The sequence below is a fragment of the Hemitrygon akajei genome, chromosome 14 (assembly GCF_048418815.1).
Source record: "Hemitrygon akajei chromosome 14, sHemAka1.3, whole genome shotgun sequence".
NCBI lineage: Eukaryota > Metazoa > Chordata > Chondrichthyes > Myliobatiformes > Dasyatidae > Hemitrygon > Hemitrygon akajei.
This window is the reverse complement of record NC_133137.1, coordinates 94,330,288-94,354,453: the sequence shown is the minus strand read 5'-3', so window position 1 is coordinate 94,354,453 and position 24,166 is coordinate 94,330,288. Positions and strand designations below refer to the sequence as shown.

General features: G+C 39.8%; 1 protein-coding gene across 1 annotated transcript in view; it reads right to left on the bottom strand.

Annotated features, from left to right (window-relative positions):
- The window catches only part of lhfpl3 (LHFPL tetraspan subfamily member 3), a 214,834-nt gene extending 197,527 nt beyond the window's left edge, over positions 1-17,307 (bottom strand). The window contains exon 1 of the mRNA XM_073066650.1: positions 16,490-17,307. Within this exon, the coding sequence (XP_072922751.1) occupies positions 16,490-16,892 (403 nt within the window). The 5' untranslated portion in view covers positions 16,893-17,307. The remainder of the gene's footprint in view (positions 1-16,489) is intronic.
- Between the last annotated feature and the right edge of the window lie 6,859 nt (positions 17,308-24,166).

Sequence of the window (24,166 nt, the reverse complement as noted above, 5' to 3'; positions counted from 1 at the left end):
AGTGTGAACTAAATGCCGTACCCCTGCCTTCCCCAGGCACGTTTTAGCAAGGCTCACGCCAAGTGACGCCTCTGGAGTACTCGGTGAGACCGGCATCAGCTAGTGCCCTGCCACAGACCCGGTTCCCAATATCACGACGGAGGCGGAGGGGTGGAGCGAAATGTTGATTTTAATATGCCTTGAACCAATACAGTAGGAGCTCTAAGAAAATATTTCCCTCGCACTCTAGGTTGATATATAAAAAACAATGTCAGGCAAGAAACAATGATGTTAATGAATATGTAGAACGCGTGCGTAAATGTTTTCAAATGTGTCCGGATTAACACAAGAAGCGAGGTCGCCTATCTTAATAAATGTTATTTTAAATAACTTGCGACCTAAGTTAAAAGAAAACATATACCTTTAATTGTGTAAGATGAGAGAGTTAAGGAAAATTGCGAGCGTTTCTAAAAATTGTCAAAAGCGATTATAACATCAAAGGATTAACGATATGAAGGGAAATGGAAACAATACTTGTGTGAGACCTCCCAGGCTGCTCCACTAGAGCCTCTGGGCAATGCTGTACACTGTTTTAAGGGTATTGCACGAACTATCCTGCGCAAATTGAATGTTGTTTTAACTTAAAGCTTTGTACTGCACTATATTTAACCAAAGGACAGTGACCAAATTTTGGAGAATCGTTACCAGATTAATTTCTGCTTAAAATTCACTGTAAACTTGTTTGTACACGCATGGTACGCCGGTGACTGGCAATTTTTGTTTCGAACAGCGTGGTTGTTTAGATACAGTATTATCTTAAAAGCGCAATAAATTCTAAATGGGTTTCACAGTTCTTTGATACAACAAACATGGAAATGGGACGGTAGAGGTAAACATGGAGATGTCCGCGTATTATTTTGTTTGCAGACTGGATTCGAAGATGCATGCCCTCCGGCTAAGACAACTTTTGATAACGATCCCCATGAAGGGTCTCGGCCCGAAACGCCGACTGTTTACTCTTCTTCCATAGATGCTGCCTGGACTGCCGAGTTCCTCCGGCATTTTGTGTGGGTTGCTTTGGATTTCCAGCCTCTGCAGATTTTCTCGTGTTTTTGGTCACAGTTTCTGCCTCCACCATCACTGGCACCATAGACTACTCAGTTTACTTTAAATGCCGTTCCGAACACTACTTCAGAACTTGCACGATTTAAATTCTGCCCGTTGTAAAATGCCACTCGAGTAATTTTTCTTTGACGGCTTTTCCTTCCGATCTGATGCTGAAAAAGTTAGTGGAAATGTTTAATGAATTTGCGATATAAGCACATCACATAACAGCTGGGGCGGCAGGGCACAACTCCCTTCCCTCCCGTTCTGTTCAAGCGGCTGGACCTTCCTGTTTCAACAAAAAAAAGCCTTCATCTTTGCAGCCGGTGCACTGTATCAAGTTGTGTCTCAGGATTAGCGCATGATCAATTAACAATTAAGGAAGCTACGTCGGTTTCTCGCCTCTCCGATAAAACACGGTGAACTAACTGTGGGCCTTTTCCTGCTTGCCAATGTCTTAGGACAATGATTACTATAAAAATATGCGGCACGTACTAACGGGAAGCATAAAATAACTGGAGGAAACGAAAGAACTGACTCTTTGCTAAGGCTGCAAAAGCAGATCATAGCAGTCCAGTGTGATCAGGCTGCCAGGACTTGCCAAATTCTTTTGATGAACTAGTAAAATTACAGCCTTGAGCGTCAGTAACTGAAAAAGACTTTATGGACTCAATCATACCATGTGCAAAATTATGAAGGATAACGGGTATAACTGAAAATTGGAGGTTGTCGACCTTAGCAAGAAAAGTGGCAGCGACTGTATGATTTGCAAGAGACAATCCTGAAATACACTATCTGTATCTGCAGCAGCTGGGCCCTTCCCCGGAATTCATTTGTACATCTTCAAATGGACTTTATGTAGTTACCTAAATGTATGGGCTGTGATTATGCACTTGTTATTGTGTCTGTTATCTCTATCGGTAAAGGTTATCTAACTCAAAGAAATGATGCTGTGACTGTTTATAATGATATTTTTATTATGAGTATTCCTAGGTTTGGGATCCCCGAACCTAGGAATAAATTCTCAAATAAAATCTTAAGTATAAAGGTCCTCACTTTATGGGTAAAGTTACATAAGAACTTTATAGGAACCGTATGGTGTAAGCACCATTTCACCTGCCCTTACCAATCTTACAGGGCAGCTGAAAGAACAGGGCCCTGCAGTGGAGGTTAGCTAAACTGTGCGACCAGACCCAGCTGAAGCACTTCCACTGGCCCTCACGGCAATGCGCGGTGTTCCAAACTGCACAGCAGGCCTACCGGCGTAAGAGACAGTTTTGTGGCAATCGCTCCTCCCTTTTCAATTAAACAGATGGTCATCCATAATACGCGTGAAAACATGCTGCAGAGTTGTATTGCACTAATGCAAGCTCTTAAATGTTCCCATCATGGTACTCGAAGCCCAGAAGCTCCTGCCAGTTGCAGAGTGTCAGACCGACCAGCCCTGAGACTGGGTACTGGTGAGAGCCTGCCAAGGAAAGAACTATCTGGAGCCCTGCTGGTAAGGTCCATTCCAAATGCTACTGACCACATATACCGCTTTAAAGGTCCAAGGAAAGCCGACGTCAATACACGCCTCGCAGGTTACACCAGCCCTCTCACCGAACCAGGGAGCAGGTGGCCAGAAGAACCTTGATGATAAAGATTAACGGACTGAACTATTGATCTTTACTATTTGACAGCTTAAATAACCAATATGCATTATATTCTTGGGTAATCGGGACATCTAATTTCTGCCTAAATGCAGAAGTATAGTATAAAACTAATAGTCCTAAAGTTTTGCCTTAGTTATGACTATGAGTCCTACTAACCCGTCAGGTTGCTGGGTGTGCTGTAAAGACCGTCTATACGTTCCAAAGGTGGATTGTCAATGCATTTATACCCCTCGATTGTAGAGAGTTTGATTCCATGTTTTATTTCGGTAAGAGCATTAGAACTGTAAAGGGAGCAGGGGACTGCACTACCCATTGGAATTACTCGTGCCAATGCAACTGTTTGGAGGGCAGGTAAAGTATCAATCTGCTTACAACGACTGCATAACTCCACAACCCCACTCTGAAACTGAAACGTGGGAATAGAGGTGAAGTATGTCACTATAACATCAAGGCACAGGACTAGATTTCGGTAACAGTACCTGTGACGTGTATACCACTGGTGATCCTCTGAATTCTGTTACCAGTGGATGTGTGGCTAACAGGGCAGGGCCACCCTTTCTAAAGTGGGGTCTTGGCCTGAAGCAAATGCATGGAGGAAATGTTGTTATCTGGGCTACGTAGTACCACACTCACACTCTTATACATTGTTACCTGGGCTACGTAGTACCACACTCACACTCTTATACATTGTTATCTGGGCTACGTAGTACCACACTCACACTCTTATACATTGTTATCTGGGCTACATAGTACCACACTCACACTCTTATACGTTCCACAGTGCAGGGCCACCATCGAAGGAGCATTCCCGAAACTGAACCTTCCCGTTCTAGCAACCTGCTGGAAAAACCATTAACATGGCCCCAGCACTACTGAAGAAACTGACTAACAACACAGCCTTAGCATGTGTACCAGGATATCAATGGCATTGTGCAATCCACACTGTGGCTCCCCAAATCATCTAGCACTAGACTTTCTGTTGTCTAAGAGAGGTAGTACTTGTGCTACTATTAGCCAGGAGTGTTATGTGTACATCCCTGGTATCAACAGCCAACAGTTCCTGATTAAACTGTCACTGAGCATGAATGAAATTTACTAAGATTTATGTTGTCTTCTACTGGACAAAGAGGAGGGAGTGTGGAAGTTGCAGCAAGACAATGATAACCTGGGCAGTTGTGGTCAAAGGGAGATCTTTGAAGAAAGACCCCTGGAGACTCCTCTGCTTACTACAGGCAGCAATGTGTACTCAATCCAGAGGAGTGAGGCCTCTGTAGTGAGGCTTTTCCAGAAAGGCCTTCCTAAAACATAGTGTCCCTTTATTCGATAGGGAGTGTGGAAACAGACAACAGCAGGATCTGAATCATAACCAATAACTAAGGATCTATTGTCTGTACTAACTTCAAAATATCATCCGCTGTCTGCTTGAAGTTTTGATCGACTGTTAACACCTCTATTATGTATAGTAGCCGGCTGGTGGTGCAGTGACATCAGCCGGACTCCGGAGCGACGGTTCCCGAGTTCGAACCCAGTCGGGCCGCTCCCAGACATGCTTTCCATCCGTGCTGGGTTGAGTGTCGAGCTCGCAACTCAGTCTTGTAAAAAAAAACTACGCTGTGAGAAGGACATGGGGGCCCACTCACAGAATCTTTCCTCCAAGACAACCACTTTGAAAAAAGTAATTGTCGAGCCTGTGGCAGAGTATGGCACACACAAAAAAAATTGTGTATAGTGATTGATCGTAGAGTCATAGAGAAGTACAGCACAGACCCAGGCCCTTCAGCCCATCTAGTCCATGCCTACTCACATTTAAACTGCCTATTCCCATTGACCTGCACTGGGACCATAGCTCTCCATATCCCTACTATCCATGTACCTATCCAAGCTTCTTTTAAACATTGAAATCGAGCTTGCATGCACTACTTGCACTGGCAGCTCATTCCACACTCTCACAAACCTCTGAGTGATGAAGTTTCCCCTCATGTTCCCCTTAAACTTTACACCTTTCACCCTTAACCCATGATCTCTGGTTGTAGTCCCATCCAACCTTAATGGCATTTACCCATCTATACCCCTGATAATTTTGTATAGCTCTATCAAATTTCCTCTCAATCTTCTACGTTCTAAAGAATACAGTCCTAACCTATTAAATCTTTCCTTATAACTCAGGTCCTCCACACCCAGCAACACCCTTATAAATTTTCTTTGTACTCTTTCAAGCTTCTTTACATCTTTCCTGTAGATAGGTGACCCAAACTGCACACAATGCTCCAAATTAGGCCTCACTAATGCCTTGTGAGTGAGGAATTCAAATTTACAATGATCAATATCCTAACCGATGAGACAATTCTGTACAAAAAGTTTTCTGTTCAGACCTCAGAACAGCGTGGGTGACAGAGGCCCATGCTGTTTTCCTTGTGCACAAGTAAAATAAAAAAGAATGCTTGAGTCGTAAGAGTACGTGTGTTCTGAGTCCAGTTATATCAGTTAGTTATCAGCAATGACAGTTACATCAACAGCACCAGCTCCCAAAATTGTACTTGGACTTAACCTGCGAAGCCAACAATGAACCCTCTGAACCTCTTCTAGATTACTCAAGATCTCTGTGCAGTCTACCAATGCTGTTGAGTCCCTGATAAAATGAAATTTGCTGCTCTGATGTAGTTGCAAACTATGGATTAAATTTGTGGATGCCTGTTTACTGAACCAAGTTCAACTGGGTTCTGTGAATTACATCCGGTCATTAAAAATGCCAATTTTTTGGTGCAGAATTTATCAAATAGTAAATAAGCTAATTTTTACATAGAAAAATCCTAAAAAAAACAATGCTTTCATTCTGAAATTAACACAGTACTTTAAAATGTATTTCATACTGTTTCCCAGCAAACCAACAACAATCAAGATGGAATAGACACATCTATCATCTGCAAAAAGGTACAGATTAAAGAAGTAAATGTGAGCTGGGAAATACAAAACATTAGTTCTATTTCTCCTTCCTAGATGCTGCTTGGCTTGATTATTTGTTGCATTTTCTATTTTAAATCAAAGCATTATTCAGCCATGTTATGAAAGAAAAATGACCTTGAAATCATCATAATGTTAAAGAATCAAAGGAAGAGGGAAAGATGTTTTCATAGGAATACTTTGTTAGAACCATAGAGTCAAGCACCACAGAAACAGGTCCTCCACCCCAACTGGTCTATGCCGACATCTTAGCTTGTCTCACATGCCCATGTTGGCCCGTATCCCTCAAAACCCTTCCTACACATGTACCTGTCCAAATGCCTTTTAAATATTGTTCATGTACCTGCTTCAACCATTTCCTGTCAGCTCTTTCCATAAACTGGCCACTCTTTGGGAGAAGAAGTTATCCCCCGTTTCCTATTAAACTTATCTGTTTGAGTTCTTGATTTCCCAATCCCAGAGAAAAGATTGTGTATTCACCCTATTTATGCCATTCTACAATATAACCCCTTTTTCTCCTATGCACCAGTGAGTAAAGTCCCAACCCGATCAACCTCTCTCCATAACTCAGTTCCTCAAGTTGTTGATCAATGATGGTATTTTACAGCTTCTGACATTGGTTCTATTTTCTATGGGTGAGTATGATAACCAGTATATCCACTAGTTGGCTTCAGATATTGAAGCACTGACATAAAATGTATTTGGTGAGAGGCTTTGAACTTTGCTGCTAACACTAAAGCACTTTCATCCACAGTGATTAAGTGTTTTGAGAGATTGGTGATGAAACATATCAACTCCTGCCTGAGAAGCGACTTGGATCCACTCCAATTTGCCAACCAGCTCAACAGGTTCCATCCCATTGCTTTTTCAATCAATGCTGAAACATCTGGACAGCGAAGATGCATACATCAGGATGCTCTTTATCAACTACAGCTCCACATTCAATACTATCAACCCCTCAAAACTCACCAAGTTTCAAGATCTTGGCCTCAATACCTCCTTGTGCAATTGGATCCTCGATTTCCTTACTTGCAGACCCCAATCAGTTCAGATCGGCAACAACATCTCCATCAGCACAGGTGCACCACAAAGCTGTGTGCTTAGTTCCTTGCTCTACTCACTTTGCACTTATGACTGTGTGGCTTAGCACAGCTCAAAAGCCATTTTCAAGTATGCTAATGACACCACTGTCACAGGCTGAATTAAAGGTGGTGATGAATCAGCAAATAGGAGGGAGATTGAAAATCTTGTTGAGTGGTGCCACAATAACAACCTCTTATTCAATGTCAGCAAGACTAAGGTGCTGATTATTGACTTCAGGAGGAGGACAGCAGAGGTCTGTGAGCCAGTCTTTATCAGAGGTGGAGAGGGTCAGCAACTTTAAATTTCTCTGTGTTATCATTTCAGCAGACCTGTCCTGGGCCCAGCATGTAATCGCAATTACGAAAAAGGCACAGCAGTGCCTCTACTTCCTTAGGAGTTTGCAAAGATTTGGCTTGACAGCTAAAACTTTATCAAACTTCTATAGACGTGCGGTGGAGAGTATATTGATGGGCTGCATCACAGCCTGGTATGGGAACATCAATGCCCTTGAGCATAAAATCCTACAAAAGCAGTGGAGATAGCTCAGTCTATCACAGGTAAAACCCTCCCCTCCACTGAGCACACCTACACAGAGTGTTGTCACAGGAAAGCAGCAACCATCATTTGAGGCCCTCACTACCCAGGCATGCTCTGTTCTCGCTGCTGCCATCAGGTACAGGAGCCTCAGAACAAACACCACAAGGTTCAGAAACAATTATTAACCCTCAATCATCAGGCTTTTGAACCAAAGGGGATAATTTCACTCAACTTCACTTGCCCCATCATTGAACTATTCCCACAACCTATGGGCTCACTTTCAAGGATCATTCATCTCATGCTCTCGATACCTATAACTTATTTATCTATTACTTATTTTTGTATTCGCACCATTTGTTATCTTTTGCACAATATTTGAACACCCAGTTAGTGAGGTCTTTCATTGATTCTATTATAGTTATTACTTTATTACGAATTTATTGAGTATGGCAACAAGAAATTGAATCTCATGGTTGTATGTGGTGACATATATGTACTTTGTTAATAAGTTTACTTTGAACTTTGTCTCTTCCCAAGATAGCTATAAGATATGAAGCATTTTAACTACATTTATTGACTTAATTTCATGTAATTCCTTATGGTGAGTCAAAGTGCTTTTCACAAGTTTTTTATCAATCCACAATGTCGGTAATAATGTGTCTCATTTTTTGCAATTGAAACTTTTACAAGAATTCATAGACAGAACATTTAGGCATGCAGGTCCTCCTCATATGACAAATACCTAACTTACATACAACTCATACATACGTACGGCCATTCAGGAGACTGGCAGGATGGATTTGTCAGGAACTATGGAGCTGTTAGTGGCACTGTAGCGTAGTGATTAGCACAACGCTTTACAGTCCTAGCAACCCGGGTTTGTTACCCACCGCTGTCTGTATGTTCTCCCTGTGACCGTGTAGGTTTCCTTTGAGTGCACCGGCTTCCTCCCACAGTTCAAAGGTGTATCGGTTGATAGATTAATTGGTCGGTGTAAATTGTCCTTGATTAAGCAAGGGTTAAATAAGGGTTGCTGGATGGGGCAGCTCAAAGGGCCAGAAGGGACTATTCTGCACTGTTTCCCAATAAAATAAAAAATAAAATTTCTGTTGCCTGGGAACTTAGTTTGCAGCCACACATCTGATTTGCAAATGGTTCAAGTTACAAACAGATCACAGGAAGAGAACTCTGCTGTAAACTATTGGTGGCTAACTTTCATAGCCTGAGGTTCTCATCTGCTTCAAAAAGACATTTATTGTACGGGTGTCCATGAAGAATTGGTGACCTGCCTCAGTAACTACCGCTGTGTGGCAATCACATCAACTAAACTGAGTTGCTTTGGCGTGAATGAACTATACCTCAGAGATGACCCAGATCCAGTCCAATTGCCTACCACCACACCAGGTCAACAGCAGATACGATTTATCTGGCTTCACTCCGCTCCAGCCCATCTAGACAAAAGGAGCTCATGCACATCAGGGTGCTGTTCATCAACGGCACCTTAGCATTCAACATAACCATCCCATCTGAACTCAACATCAAGCTTCAAGAGCTGGGCCTCTGTACCTCTTTCTCCAACTAGATACCTCAATTAGAGAGGACCGGTAACACCATCTCTTCCTTGCTGATCATCCGCATGGGTGCACCTCAAGGCCATGATTAACTGCCTCCTCTACCCTCTTTACCCCCAAATGAGTGTGTGGGTAGCCTCAGTCCCAAAGACATATTCAAATTCGCTGTTGTTGGACAGATCACAAGTGGTGATGAGTCAGCGAGATAAGACACCTGGTTGAATGGTGCCGCAATAACAACCTCTCATTCAACATAAGCAAAACTAAATAGATTATAGAAACATAGAAAACCTACAGCACAATACGGGCCCTTTGGCCCACGGTGTTGTGCCGAACATGTACATATTTTAGAAATTACCTAGGGTTAACCCTCTATTTTCCTGAGCTCCATGTACCTATCCAGGAGTCTCTTAAAAGACCCTATCGTATCTGCCTCTACAACTGTCGCTGGCAGCCCATTCCACACCCTCACCACCCTTTGTGTAAAAAACTTAACCCTAACATCTCCTCTGTGTCTACTTACAAGCACCTTAATACTGTGACCTGTCGTGTTAGCCACTTCAGCCCTGAAAAAAAGCTTCTGACATGATCAATGCCTCTCATCATCTTATGCACCTCTATCAGGTCACCTCTCATCCTCCATCATTCCAAGGAGAAAAGGCCTAGTTCACTCAACCTATTCTCATAAGGCGTGCTCCCCAATCCAGGCAACATCCTTGTAAATCTCCCCTTCATCCTTTCTATGGTTTCCACATCCTTCCTGCATTGAGGTGACCAGAACTGAGCACACTACTCCAAGTGGGGTCTGACCAGGGTCCTATATAGCTGCAACATTACCTCTCGGCTTATTGTTGACTTTAGGAAGGGGAAGGACAACAAGCATGTCAGTCTACATGGGGGATCAGCAGTGAAGAAAATCAGGAGCTTCAATTTCTTGCTGTTAATAATATAGATGCAATTATAAGAAACTCTAACAAACCTTATACAGATGTACTGTTGAAAGTATCGAGACTGTTCATATCATGGTCTGGTACAGCAATTAGAATGCACAGGGACAAAAGAAGCCACAGAGCAGTGGACATTATCTTTTTTTTCAAAATGGCACTGCGATGCGGTCTCTGTCAAGGTCATGGCTCAGATTTTGTTGTTTTTTATTAAGTTTTTATTTTTATTAGTTTTTTTATTTTTAGTAGGATTAGTTTTGGGGACAGAGGGAGGAGTTAGGGATCAGGTTAGGATTTAGGGACAGGGATGTGGGGGGAATTCGAGGTCAGACTGGAGTCTAAGCCTCTGCACCATGTGCGAAGGCCAGCAATGCAGACATGGACAGATGTTGGGTGGTTGGGCAGTAGCCCAGCATGGACAAGGACTGGTGAAGCCCTCCCCCCCACCATGGGTCAGCGGGTTTCAAAGTCAGAGTTCCATGCGGGCAGAAGGAACAAAGTCGTTGTGATCAGAGTTTGAGGCCTAGTGTTCACTGTCCCTTCTTTGGTGATTCTGGTGTTCGAGGCCTAATGTTCAGTGATCAGCAGATCTTGGGGTCGATACCAATGATTGACGTCTGAGAATCAAATGAGAAGTTCAGAAGTCAAAGTCCACTGGCCAGGACCCAAGTCTGTGAATCTCTGCAATTCTGCTGGGGAAGACCCAATGTCTGCTGGAAGCTGGAGGCTGAAGATGATCTGCCTGGGTTGGGAGGATTGTATGTGTGTGGAGGTGGGAGGGAGGATAAGGCACGGTGTGTTGGTTGTTCAACACAAATAATGTTTTTCATTGTATGTTTTGATGTACATGTGATAAATAAATTAGAATCTTGAACCTTGACTCAACTCAATGCATTACGGGCACATCCCTCTGCAGTATTGGTGATACCTACAGGAAGGGCCGCCTCAAGAAAGCATCATGCATCACCAAAGAGCCCACCATATGGACCATGCCATCTTTTCGTAACTACCATCAGCAGGAGGTAAAGAAGACTGAAGTCCCACACCACCAGGTTCAAGAACATTCCCTTCAACCATTTGGTTCTTGAACCAACCAGCAAAACCTTAATCACTACATTTAAGAAGCATTTTAATTTGTTGTTTATTTTTAAAAACTAAGCACTGAAATTAAATTCAAAGCAAAAACAGAAGCTGCTGGAGCCACCTTGTGTAGATTGAGCTAACCCAGTAATTTGACTCTATTTCTTCCTCATGCTCTGAGGAAGCTTGATTTGCTGAGTGCTTTCATTGTTCTTGTTTTGGATTCACAGTATTTGTGTAACTCAGTAAAGAACAAAAATGTGTTGATAACAGGATTATAAATCATAATGCATGATACTTCCACAGAAATGCACAGAAAAAGCAGACACTTTCAAAATGAAGTTGTTGTTCAGTGTATTTTAATCAAAGGCTTATCTAGCTTTTCTTAAAAGTGTTATTAAAGTGGTATGATCTGTTGATTATTTGTATTTCCCAAGACTGAAAGGGTGAAAATCAGTTTCCAAACCATAAGAGCTGACATGAGCTTTACCCTATATATTCCTCAAATGATCAGTCATGCTGTTTCAGAAAGCATTTGTCAGCAATATCCTATGATTAATCAGAATGTTGCACCAGTCATTATTTATGAAGTCCGAACCTAGTTCTGTAATTTAGTCTTGAGCTGATGTCTTCAATTATAGAATGTACAGGCTGGCTGCTGTGGGAAAAGGAAAAAAAATCACTAGTGAAATAATGTTCTCTCATTTAAGTTGGAGATAAGGTACTAGATTGGAAGGACAAATTACATCTTTTGAGCTAGAAATCAAATTACTCCTTTTTTAAATTTAATTTAAAATTTGGTGGAGTCTTCAAGCCTAGATCACATTTTTTTTCATTGAACTAGAAACAGGAGTAGGTTCTCTGGATCTTAAAGCCTGCTCTTTCATTCATCAAAATCACAGCCGATCTTCTAACTAAACTCCATTTTCCTGCAATATCCCCATAACACTTGCTTCTCTTACTATCCAGATATCTATCCATCTCTGATTTAAATTAATTCAATAACTGAGGCTTTGCAGCCCACTGGGATAGTGAATTCCAAAGATTAATCACACTAAACTCTGAATGAAAAATAAAATCTCCACTTCACTTATTGCTCAATGGCTTGCTACATACTGTAAGACCGTGTCTCCCAGTTCGAAGCTCGTGTGGAAGGGCTCTGCATTTACTCTCATTGTGCCGGCTACAGAATTTTGTATGTTTCAGTGAGATCACCTCTCTTCCTTCTAAGTGGTCTGAGTCAATCTCTCTCCATTTAACAAACTCACCATCACTGGAACCAGCCTGGTAAATCAATGCAACAAACATTCCACGTGGAGAACTCCGTAGATGAAGCAGCATCTGGGGGGAAGGAACTGTGTTTCAGATCAACATCCAGCATCAGGACTGTGAGAGGAGAGGTAGTCAATGTAAAAAAAGAGGGATTAGGGGGCGGGGGTTAGGGGCGAGACTGGAGCCAGTAGGTGACTTCAGACTGTCTGACCGCTGAGGGGCAGATAGGGCCAGGTTGAGAGTGGTGGACCGGCAGTGGGGAGGAATAGAGTGGGAGACAGAGGCAGGGGTCTGCAAGGAGGAAGCAGACAAGAAAAAGCAGATGGAGTCGTGTGGGAGGGTGATAAGTGGGAACAAAGGCTACCAATAGCGAATCTGTTAAGTAAGGAAGATGATAATGGAACGATTAGGACGCAGGCAAAGAGTAGACGACACAAGTTGTGGAAGGGGGAATTGAGTGGGTAAAATGTGAGGATAATGTAGATGAAACCAGGAGTGGGAGGGAGGGGAGGGGGGAGGGATGAAGATGTATTTGGGGGTATGGGAAAGGTGACAAAAACCAGAGGCTTGGATCTGAACTAGAAGGGGAGTGAAAGAGGTAGACAGAAATCATTGGTGCACTTCTTCAGTGGCAAGTGCATTATTTTTAAACTAAGGCAATGAAGACTGTCCACATATTCCAGGTGCAGTCACACTATATAATTGTGACCATATAAAAGGGCCTATATAATTGTGGTAAGGCATCTTGACTTCTTTCGTCAAATAATAAAAGCTAACACCCTAACCCGTGCAGCACTGTGAATATACCATGCATTTCCTAATTACTTCTGTGGGTTTCCTAATTGTGGGTTTTTACTCTCACATATTGATTAACATAGCTGTTTTTCTTTAATTGTGAATATTTAAAATTAAATATATATGGAGGAAATAGTTTCTCTTTTATGCAAATTGGTTCTATAAGCACTAATATTTTTGTTCAAGAAACTGTACATTAGCTATTTCCTATAAATATTTAGAATATAATTTAAGTCATTACTTTTATCTTACCAATAAGTTATAAACATTTTTCAAACAAAATATATTCAGACGCATTATATTTTCTAGGCCAATGTTCAATTGTTTTCAAATTTCTTTTCAAACATAACTTAATTCTGACAGAAGTCTGATCGTACTTATTAAATACTTGATTAATTATGTTGTGGAAGATAGTGTTGACACCTAAACAAATTGGTAAGACACTTCATCATGCCTAGGAATACATGAATGTAAATGCACATATTCAGTGCAGTTTAGGATTAGAGACATCTTTGAAGCAGCTTTGGATCTTATCTTAAATAAAATGGAAATATGACCAACTCTTCATACTCCTGGTGATGCTTAAGTCTTAAGTAAAACAAAAAAAATGGTAGAAATAAACAGATGTATTACTATCTGAACTTCTGCTTTGGCAGAGGAGTTTTGATGAAGCTTTACATTTAATATCACAACCTGTTTTTTTATGATGCTGTATATTTACCAATTTTCTGCTTTAATTCTTTACACCACACAAAGCAATAATCAAGAAGAACACAGAAAACACACATAATTTTAAGAGAACAATAAGGGTGATTAGTCTAAAAATCTTGTAGGCTGAATTTGATCATCTCCAAAAATTACTATTACTGTTGTGCTTGTAGTTAAACCAGCCGCAGAGCTCAACACTGACAGTCTGGTGTCCAATCAACTTCCTCACTTCCCACTTCTCTTCAACACATACCCTCTTGTGATTTGCAACATGCAGCTGCCATTAGCATCAATCTCTTTCACCACTTCCGCTGCACAAGAATGTTATCCTTATTGCTTTTTACTGATTTTAAGTATATAAAAATGTCACTTCACCAGGGAGTGGAGGAATATCAAGACAGTGAAGGTGAAAGCAGTAGCACTTAATTTCAAGTTCACACTTATCAGCTCAAACGCCAATAAGTACAAAGATGGGATTGGCATGTTAGTGACACAAGACATGAATTAGCTGCTGCCTATAGCAAGGTACACAAAAAGTGAAGTTGCAGCTTGTCGTGTACCTTAAAATTGCAGGACAGTAGAAAACCTGACCGCCACTTTTTAGAACACTAAGGGATGGTGTGAAAATATTTTAAAATAATTTTAAGGCTATAGCACAAATCAAGTTTTCCTTTTTGGGTACAGCATGACTAATAGTCAGCAGAAGCTACATGGATCAGGAAGAGTTTGAGCTACAAAGACTTTATGGAGGAAGCAATATTTCAGGGGGCAGTTCACTTGACTAAACCTCCGCGAGTAACAATCTGCGTGATGCCTTTGTTTCAGTAGCATCAGAATCATTGACTGCATTTATGCCATAAATTCCCATTTGGCAATCATGTCCATCTACCCAAAAACAGTTGCTTAAACAATTCCCACTTCTTAAATCATGGCCCTACATGTTACAGCTCCTCAGGTAAGCAAACTGCTAATCTACTTCCTCTGAATGTAAGGAGTGTTTCTCCCTTTACTCATATTGCAGGTGGTTAGTTCTGGAACCTACTTTTTCTTGGAGTAATTATTTTCCTTAATTCATCATCAATCCTTTGATCAACTACTTTAATTCTTAAAGTCAAAATTAAATTTATTATCGAAGTACGCATACGTTACCAGATACTGTGAGATTCATTTTGTTGCAGGCACTCAGAGGAAAAATAGAGTACAACAGACTTTATGAAAAAAATCAAATATAAATAAAGACTGACAAACATCTAATGTAAATCCATAGATTGTGGGATCAGTTCAGAGTTGTGAGTGAAATTATCCATGCCTGTTCAGCAGCCTGATCATTGTAGGATAATAGATGTATACCTAATACCTGGACACTGACCTGGCTGCCAATGTCAAGTTTTTTAAAAAAAACTTAACTTTTAAAAAGCATTGGACACTTTTGGGGAACAATACAAAATTCCACAATGGAGCCTTCACAACCAAGTAGTTGCTAAATTGCTGAATCTGTTATTTACAAATCCTCACAGAAACACAAAGCATTCCTTTACATTTCCCATTGTATTAAATTAAGTGTTTTTCAGCTTTTGTGGATTCAGCATCCAATTGTACATGCATATAATTTATAGACTTTATGCAAATTTCTTATCATTCAGGAATCAATACACCCTGGTCATTTTGTTTCAGTTAATGCTGGTACAGCTGCTTACCTGCATTCAGGAGCCACATTGCATTTCCATAGAGAACATTCTGCTTATTAATTAATCTGGATGTGACTAATTCCAGTTATATCTGACTCAAAAATTATACTGCTGTAATAATAAAAGCGCATAATGAATTAAGAATTAAGCACGTTTAAATTGAAATGCCAACTTTTAGATGAAGGAAGTTGCACCAAATAAATGTAATATAACACATAAATTTTAGCCTCTTATGATTATGTTTATTTGATATGCAAATTTGATCTGCAATATTTTTATAAATTTTGAGTTTGAATCAAATGGTCATACCAATTTATGTTTTAACAAGATAAATTGTTCTTAAACTTATACCTGGAGTGTCACTTGTAACACTTCATTCGATTTTTTTCGAAGTTCCCCATCTGAGTACAGGTACTCGTGTGTTTAGAGTTGCCTTTAGATCCAAACAGATAAACTCGAACTAGAAAACATGATATCCATGGATTTTCTGCTACTGAAGTGTCACTCAAGGCATCGGGATTTTATTCCGAAAATGTTAAATATGCAACGGATTAAAATTTTACATTAAAATTGGTACAAATGTGATCATAAACATTCTATTATTTATGCGCTAGATGCATTGAAATTCAGCGTTAAGTACGTGAAAAAAGGACGCTTTGGCTCATTAATAAAGATCCAGACCTGTAAATAACGTGAAAATGTACCTGAAGCGGATAAACTATATCTCTAAAGTGGTCCAGATATGTACTGTAGAACAGTAACTATCAGGAATCCAAATGTATTATGATATACCAAGATAAGACATCAGCTCTTTTAGCGTTTCTATTTGTTTTTAATATGCACAGTCTAATGCTAGATTACTTCTCCCGGTTATCTTTCCGTTATATCCTTTACTGTATATGTAATAAAGTTTGACCACAAACAAAATACCTTGCTGAAAACAACTAGGTTCTATCAAAAATGAATTTATTTCAAAGGAACGTTCTCACTGCAGGAATTTGTAATTTCTGGCAAAGAAAGCTGACCTTAATAAAAAAGATCTTTGCATTGAGTCAACGCTATGATTTACTGAGAAAGTGATTAGGTGCTGACTCCTCTGCGTGTTCACTCACCAGATGTAAGTTGCACCCAGCCGCAGATTTTGTAGACTGTGGCCGTATTACAGAAGAAGAAGAGCACGAAGCAGGCGATGCAGCCCATGATGAGCGCCATGGACGTGGCGATGAAGAAAGAGGCGGCTTTGAAAGCCCCGGACGCAATGGTGGAGAAGTCAGTGAAGCTACCGCGACAGGTCAACTCCCGGGAGAGCCCGTTCCCGATGCAGTAATGGAAAAGCCCGAAGTAACCGGCTTGGGGGGTGTCCACGCCATCCCCGATCCAATAAGGCTGGATGAAACACACCACGTTCACGATAGCAAAACAAATGGTGAAAATAGCCCACAGTACACCGATCGCTCTTGAGTTCCTCACATAATTAGTGTGATAAATTTTAGCTGCTTCCTGAGCTGGCAACATTTCGCTATTCCAAATCGTCACCCCAACTCAATAGAGAAAATCTTCAATCTTCACAAGAAAAGATTACCTTCTGGTGCAAAATGTATCACTTGATGTCTTTCCGAATCTGACATTATTCCGTTATTCTGGAGTTTATGATTCTGGGCTGTGATTTTAACCTCTTATTCCGATTTTCTTTTCGTCAGGCTGATTTTCTTTCCTTCCCACAGAGCATACTGTGTAGGTGCAAAGTGCGTGGATCAGCGACGCATACCTCACTCTGGTAGCCACTCAGTTCATGCTCCGGTGCTGAAGAATTATTGGAGCGTGGAGAATAGTCTTTGGCTTGCGATCTGCAAAGCCCCTGGCACCAAGGACGGTGTGAAACGGTTCTTCGAACATCACTGCCTACAAGCACAAATTATCAAGCGCGCTGTATGGTGGGACATGTAGTTCCTGCAAAACTAAAATAAAACGATCACCGGCCATTGCATGACATTGAAATAATCATTATAAATATCTTTCTAGCAATATACTAGAAAAATAAACAGTTACCAAGGAGCTTACGCTGTAGCCTCAACGGTCTCGATTCCCATATGCAATCCATTTCTAAACCTTGATCCGTCTACTTCATATATTCATTAAGTTTTAGTGTATGCATGTATTCCAACCTTACTATATCCATATCAATGCTCCTTCGATGCCGTGTCTGATGGTAAACACAGGTGTTTAGCATCTGAAAGAAATACAGCGACCTATTATTCAATGCTCTAATGCATTTCTTTGGTAATTAAAAATAAAACGTATGCATTTTTTTTAGAAACTCCCCAGACTAAGTTACAGCCAATAAAATAGAACATATAGCCTCTTATGGCAATGTAGGAAATGCAACAGCTAACTTGCATGCAGCATTATCTCTCAAACAAAAATTTGATAAGTACCAATCTTTTTTATGGAAATATTGATTTGAGACACATAATATTGGCTAGAATGTGGGGATACTGCTGAAATATTGCTATTGTTTATATTCCCCTGACAGAGTTGATGAAGGTTTCATTTAATCACTTGCCTGAAAAGGCAGCACCTTTGATGCTTCAGATTTCGGGTTTTCATCCAGATTGCTGTGCTCTAATTTATTGGAATGGGGTAAGAAGTTTTAAGAACTTAGAAATAAGGCAGGTGTGTTACCATTGGCTTCTCAAAAACATCATTTGAAACTCTTTGTGAAATATTTAGGTATTCCTTGATATGTTAAATGCACTATACAATCAATAGTTACTTTATTAAGTACACCTGCTTGTTAATGCAAATATCTAATCAGCCAATCATGTGGCAGGAACAACAATGCAGAAGAACATGCAGACATGCTCAAGAGGTTCAGTTGTTGTTCAGACCAATCATCAGAACGGGGAAGAAGTGTGATCTAAGTGACTTTGACTGTGGAATGATTGTTGGTGCCAGACGGAGTGGTTTGAGTATCTCAGAAACTGCTGATCTCCCGTGATTTTCGAGAGTTTACAGAGCATCTCTGAACGCACAACACATCGAACCTTGAAGTGGATGGGCTACCGTAGCAGAAAACCACAAACATACACTCAATGGCCACTTTATTAGGTACAAGAGGTTCATAATAAAGTGGCTGTTGGGTGTATAACTAGTAGTGTACCCCAGTGACTCCATGAACTGAAATTTACCCTTGGAGTACCTGAAGATTGCTTTATGACCATTCCCTATAATTTTGCTCTTAAGCAATATATCAACATTATCCCTTTACCAGATTGGCAAAAGATAATAATATCCAAACACTTTTAATTCAACATCATACTTCTGGATTTTCATAAAATTATTACAATTTAAGAGTGTACTTCACACTTTATACAATATATAAATTTTCATGTTTAATCTTCGGTAACTGGCTTTCAGGAAATGTTAAACTAAACAGCTGCTCCCATTATTACTTTCACTGAAGTGCAATTCAATCCCTTTTTACGCGTGCACTTCCTGCCAAGTAGAAAGCTTTGAGAAATTTCTAAGGAATCCTATTTAAATAGCTATAATAATTAACTTTCTTACTAAACCCAATCTCAATGATCGTTTCTAACGGAATGAAGATTTTTCACTGAAGAATTTAAAACAATCCATTATAATCATCACTCAGATCATTTTTTTTCAAAAATATAAAGACATGCCTTAAAAGATTTGATTTATTATAATCTCACAAATAATTCATTTCCACTGCAGCAATCTGAATGAGATCATATGAGTCGGGATAACTTGCTCAAAGCAACCTATGGTGCATTTAGTGGGGTGGCATGGTAGCATAGAGGTTAGTGCAACACATTACAGCACCAGTGACCTGGGTTCAATTCCCACCACTGTCTGTGAGTAATTTGTGCGTTCTCCCTGTTACTGTGAGGGTTCCTCCGAGTTCTCTTGTTTCCTCCTGCAACTGAAAGATGTACAATTTAGTGAGTTAATTGGACACATGAGTGTAATTGGGTAATGTGGGGTCATTGGTCAGGAAAGGCCTGTTACTGTGCTATATCTCAAAATAAATACATAAATGTGTGCATGTGAATGCACATGCATCATTTGGAACAACCTTTATAAACATCACATCAGTTTTGGTAAGAAAACTGCATTATAGTGTTTTCTTGCAGCATATCAAACTAAGAAACATGTTAGTGGAATCTAAATTCCAGCTAAGCAAGTGTCAACAACCGAAGAAAAAAGTTATGACAATGAAATGAGGTAGTATTAGGCTAAAATTTTACATGGAATCAGTAATCAATTAATGGCTGGGGTTACCAATCTGAGGGAAATTGATTCAAGATCACCCATTGTAACTAAGATGGTTTAAGTAATTTTCATAAAAGTGGTTTTGATTGAATGGAAGTTCAAGCAAATAACTGCTCATCATCAAACACTGTTAAGCAAAGTTCAGCAGCAAAATTGCTGAATAAATCTTGGAATATATATTAAGCCACATAAGGGATATAGTTTATCTGTTACATAATACCCCAATGTAATATTTTCAGGTACCCTGTGCTCTTGTAAACTAGTGTTGTTAAGTTAATAAAACAACTATTGGTATTGCAATTGTTATCAGCTGCACCTGCAGTTCTGCCACATAAAATCACTAACATTACTGTACAATTATGCCCCAATGTGTAAAGGCTGACACAGCGAATGGGAAACATGCACTAAGGCACTCAACAGATTATCACTTCCTCTTATGTACTAACCATGAACTGGAAGTGGTTTTATCTTTCAGCAGAGATCTATCAATGGATGCTAATTGAGATAGATTACAGGTTGAACCAAAATTAATTTTGCTTGTCAACACTTGATTGTTATTCCCAAGCTTGTCAATGATTTAATTCACAGTTGTCCACTGTCAAGTAAGATGCTGAACCTTGGGCCATGCAGTAAACAACATTTATCGTTTACAAATAGCAATTCATTAAATGTAATCGGCTGAGTCACAAGTAGTCAAAAGTTACTAAAAATTATTATCCAAGGTTACATAGGGAACTCAGTGGACTACTGTAAACCAACACCAACAGGCTTGAGTTTACAAATTACTTTAGTACTAATTTCTCAGCTATTTGACAAGTATTTGACAATCTTTTTATTCGAGATTGCCTGTGATAAACAATGCTCAGAGCTTTTACAGCCCATCTTCAAGTGGTGTGGCTTAATGAATTTCTTTGCTTCCTGGAATACAGGTCAGTTAGTTTAACTTCTGGCATGTCAGGTCATGAAATTCCTTTCCTTTCAGTGATTCTCAACATGGGCTACTTGGCCCCCAGGGGCCATGCTGGATTTTGTAGGGGCCACAAGTTAAAAAAAATAAGAAACTATGAGTCAATGGAGTTTCTGAATGGGCCAGGATAAGTTTACTGTTTTAATGAAATTTACTAAAATATATAATAAATGAGTATATGTAATTTAATTAGAACCCAGAATGAATTGAATGGGAAAATATGCTAGATTATGTAAATAAGGCAGCAGAACAGCTTAGCCTGTGAATGTGCGTGGGGGGGGGGGGGGGAAGGTTGCGGCATGTCAATCATTATCGCTTCTCCCACTTGAACACGTACAAATCACCATTCACACCCTGCAGGATGGCCTGCTGAATCCTGGTCCACATCCTCCCCCAAATCACAAACTGCAGATTGGGCAGGGCTGTCTGGAGTAAGGCCAATCAATGAGTACGTAGCAGGAAGCTGGTTCTGTTTGCCTTCCACTGACCTGTGCGTATTATAATACTTATAAAACGTGACATCCAAGCTGCAGTTATTGCATTGGGGTCATCTGCAAGAAACGGCTAAACTGCACAGAGGCAAGAATGCAAGAATCCACTACATCACTATCTACCAATACAACTTCCATTACATCCCTGATACTTACCATATTTTGAAAGGAAGTTCAGTTTGCTTCTTATGATAGTATTGTAGCATTTCTAAGTAATAAGCAGCTTGGAGGACAAATGGTTGTGTCTAAGTCTAAAATATTTTACCTGTCAGTTGTGTTAAAAAATCTGAATTTATCAAATAAATAGTTACAATGAAAAAGCTGCAATCTCATATCAAAGTAAATTTATTATCAAAGTACATACATGTCACCACATACAACCCTGAGATTCATTTTCTTGTGGTCATACTCAATAATCGTGCTCCGAAGATGAAATAATTGGTTATTTGGGGAAAGAAATAAGTATATATACTAAAGTTATTACGAACTCCATGGAGCATGTGGGGATCTTCCAATATCCAGGCATTCTTTCTTTTTGTTTCTTTCTTTCTTTCTTCTTTTTTTTCTATAGGGATGTTAGGGGGGAGGGGTTAAGGGGAGGGGGGATGGGTAATATACATTTTTTTCATACACCTTTATTCTGTAATTACTTGAAAACACAATAAAAAATCTTTTAAAAAAAAGAAAGGAATAATCCATAATAGAATAATAACCACAATAGAATCAATGAAAGACCGCACCAACTTAGGCATTAAATCAATGTGCAAAAAATAACAAACTGTTCAAGTACAAAAATAAAGAAATAATAATAATAATAATAATAATAATAATAATAATAATAATAATAATAATAATAATAATAATAATAAACAAGCAATAAATATCGAGAACATGAGATGAAGGGTCATTGAAAATGAGTCCAACATTTCAATGAAAGGGCAAGTGAAGTTGAGTGAGTTATCCCCTTCAATCCAAAAGCCTGATGGTTGAGGGGTAATAACTGTTCCTGAACCTGGTGGTGTGAGTCCTGAGACTCCTGTACCTTCTTCCTGATGGCAGCAGCAAGAAGAAAGCATATCCTGGGTGGTGGGGGTCCCTGATGATGGATGCTGCTTTCCTGTGACAACATTTTGTGTAGATATGCTCAGTGGTGGACTTGTGCTTACTTGTAGGATCTTCTGTTCAAAGGCATTAGTGTTTTCATACCAGGCAATGATACAGCCAGTCAATATACTCTCCACCACACATCTATAGAAGTTCGTCAAAGTCTTAGATGTCGTGCTGAATCCTCACAGACTCATAAGGAAATAAAGGCACTGCCATGCTTTCTTTGTAATTGCACTTACATGACAGGCTCAGGTCAGACCCTCCAAAATAATAACACCAAGGAACTTGAAGTCTGTGACCCTCTTCACTTTCAATCCTTTGATAAGGACTGGCTCATGGACCCCTGGTTTCTTCCTCATGAAGTCAATAATCTGTTCCTTGGTCTTGCTAATGTTGAGTAAGAGATTGTTATGCCACCACTCAGCCACATAAAGAAATTATTACTGCTTTCCTTGGAAAACTCAAGCATTTAGCAGTAATATTGGACATTGTGAGTTTATGCAATTTCCTTCACTGGCCACTCTTAAGACATGTAGAATTGCAAGATGATGATCTGATTGGACTTCTTGACCATGGCAGGAACTGCACACAGATACGGAATTTTTAGAGACTTATTCCATATTCCAGACTGGGTGGTGAATCCATATGGGGTGAATGTGAATGATCTTGACACCACATTGTAAGAAATGTCTTATTGAGCCACAGAGTGATATAACAACAGAAGCAAAATTCAAATGCAGCAAGCAAAATTTCTGGATAACCAGTGGAACCATATCAAAATAAGCTTCCACAGCTTTGGGAGAAGACAACACTGTCTTGATTTTAGTCAAGCTCTTCACCTGATATCAAAAGCTTGTAACTGTCAAAAGAGGTGTGAAAAGAGGTGATCTTGGATTATCTTTAACTAGATTGCAACCAGATATTCAAAACTCACTAGTTTGCATCCGTCACAAAGATCTCACTAAATACCCAAAGTAACAATATTGAACACTTTTTTTATTGCTGGTTAAAAGAATATTATATAGAGTATTCTATTTAGAGCTTTGAAATAGTTTTGCTTTTCATATACACCTGTAACATTATATTTAACATATAATTATACTTGTTGAAACATATTGAAACATTAGAATAATTAGTACTGTTGACCAAAAAAAACTCCAGGAACTAATGAAGACTACAGAGGTAGGGGTTACAGAGGTGAATGAAAGTCACAAGTGGGCCACAAGCAGAAAAAGGTTGAGGACCACTGCTCTAGGTCATTGTTCTAGCTGAACCTTTGGTTCTGACTGAACCTACCTTATGAACAACAGATATAAACTGAGCAGGCTTCACTCTCACCTTAATCTGATCTCAGAATCAGAATCAGGTTTAATATCATTGGTAGATGTCATGAAATATGTTGTTTATTACAACACATAAAAACTATAGATTACAATAAGAAATATATATTTGAAAAAATTAAACAATTAGTGTAAAACGAGAGCAAAATAAGAAAAAAAGTAGTGAGGTAGTGTACATGGGTTCACTGTCCATTCAGAAATCTGATGGTGGTGAGGAAGAGCTATTTCAAAAATGTTGAGTGGGTGTCTTCAGGCTCCTGATGACAGCAATGAGAAGATGGCATATCCTGTGTGATGGGCGTTCTTAATGACAGGCACTGCCATTTTGAGGCATTGCTTTTTGAAGATGTCCTTGATGTTAGGGAGGTTAATGCCCATGGTGGAGCTGGCTGTGTTTGCAACATTCTGCAGCTTTTTCTGATCCTGTGCAGTGGCCCCTCCATGCTAGACAGAGGTACAACCAGATAGAATGCTCTCCACAGAACATCCATAGAAATTTGCAGGAGGCTTTGGTGACATACCAAGTCTCCTCAAACTCCTAATAAAATATAGTTGCTGCCATGCTTCCTTGGAAATTGCTTCAATATTTTG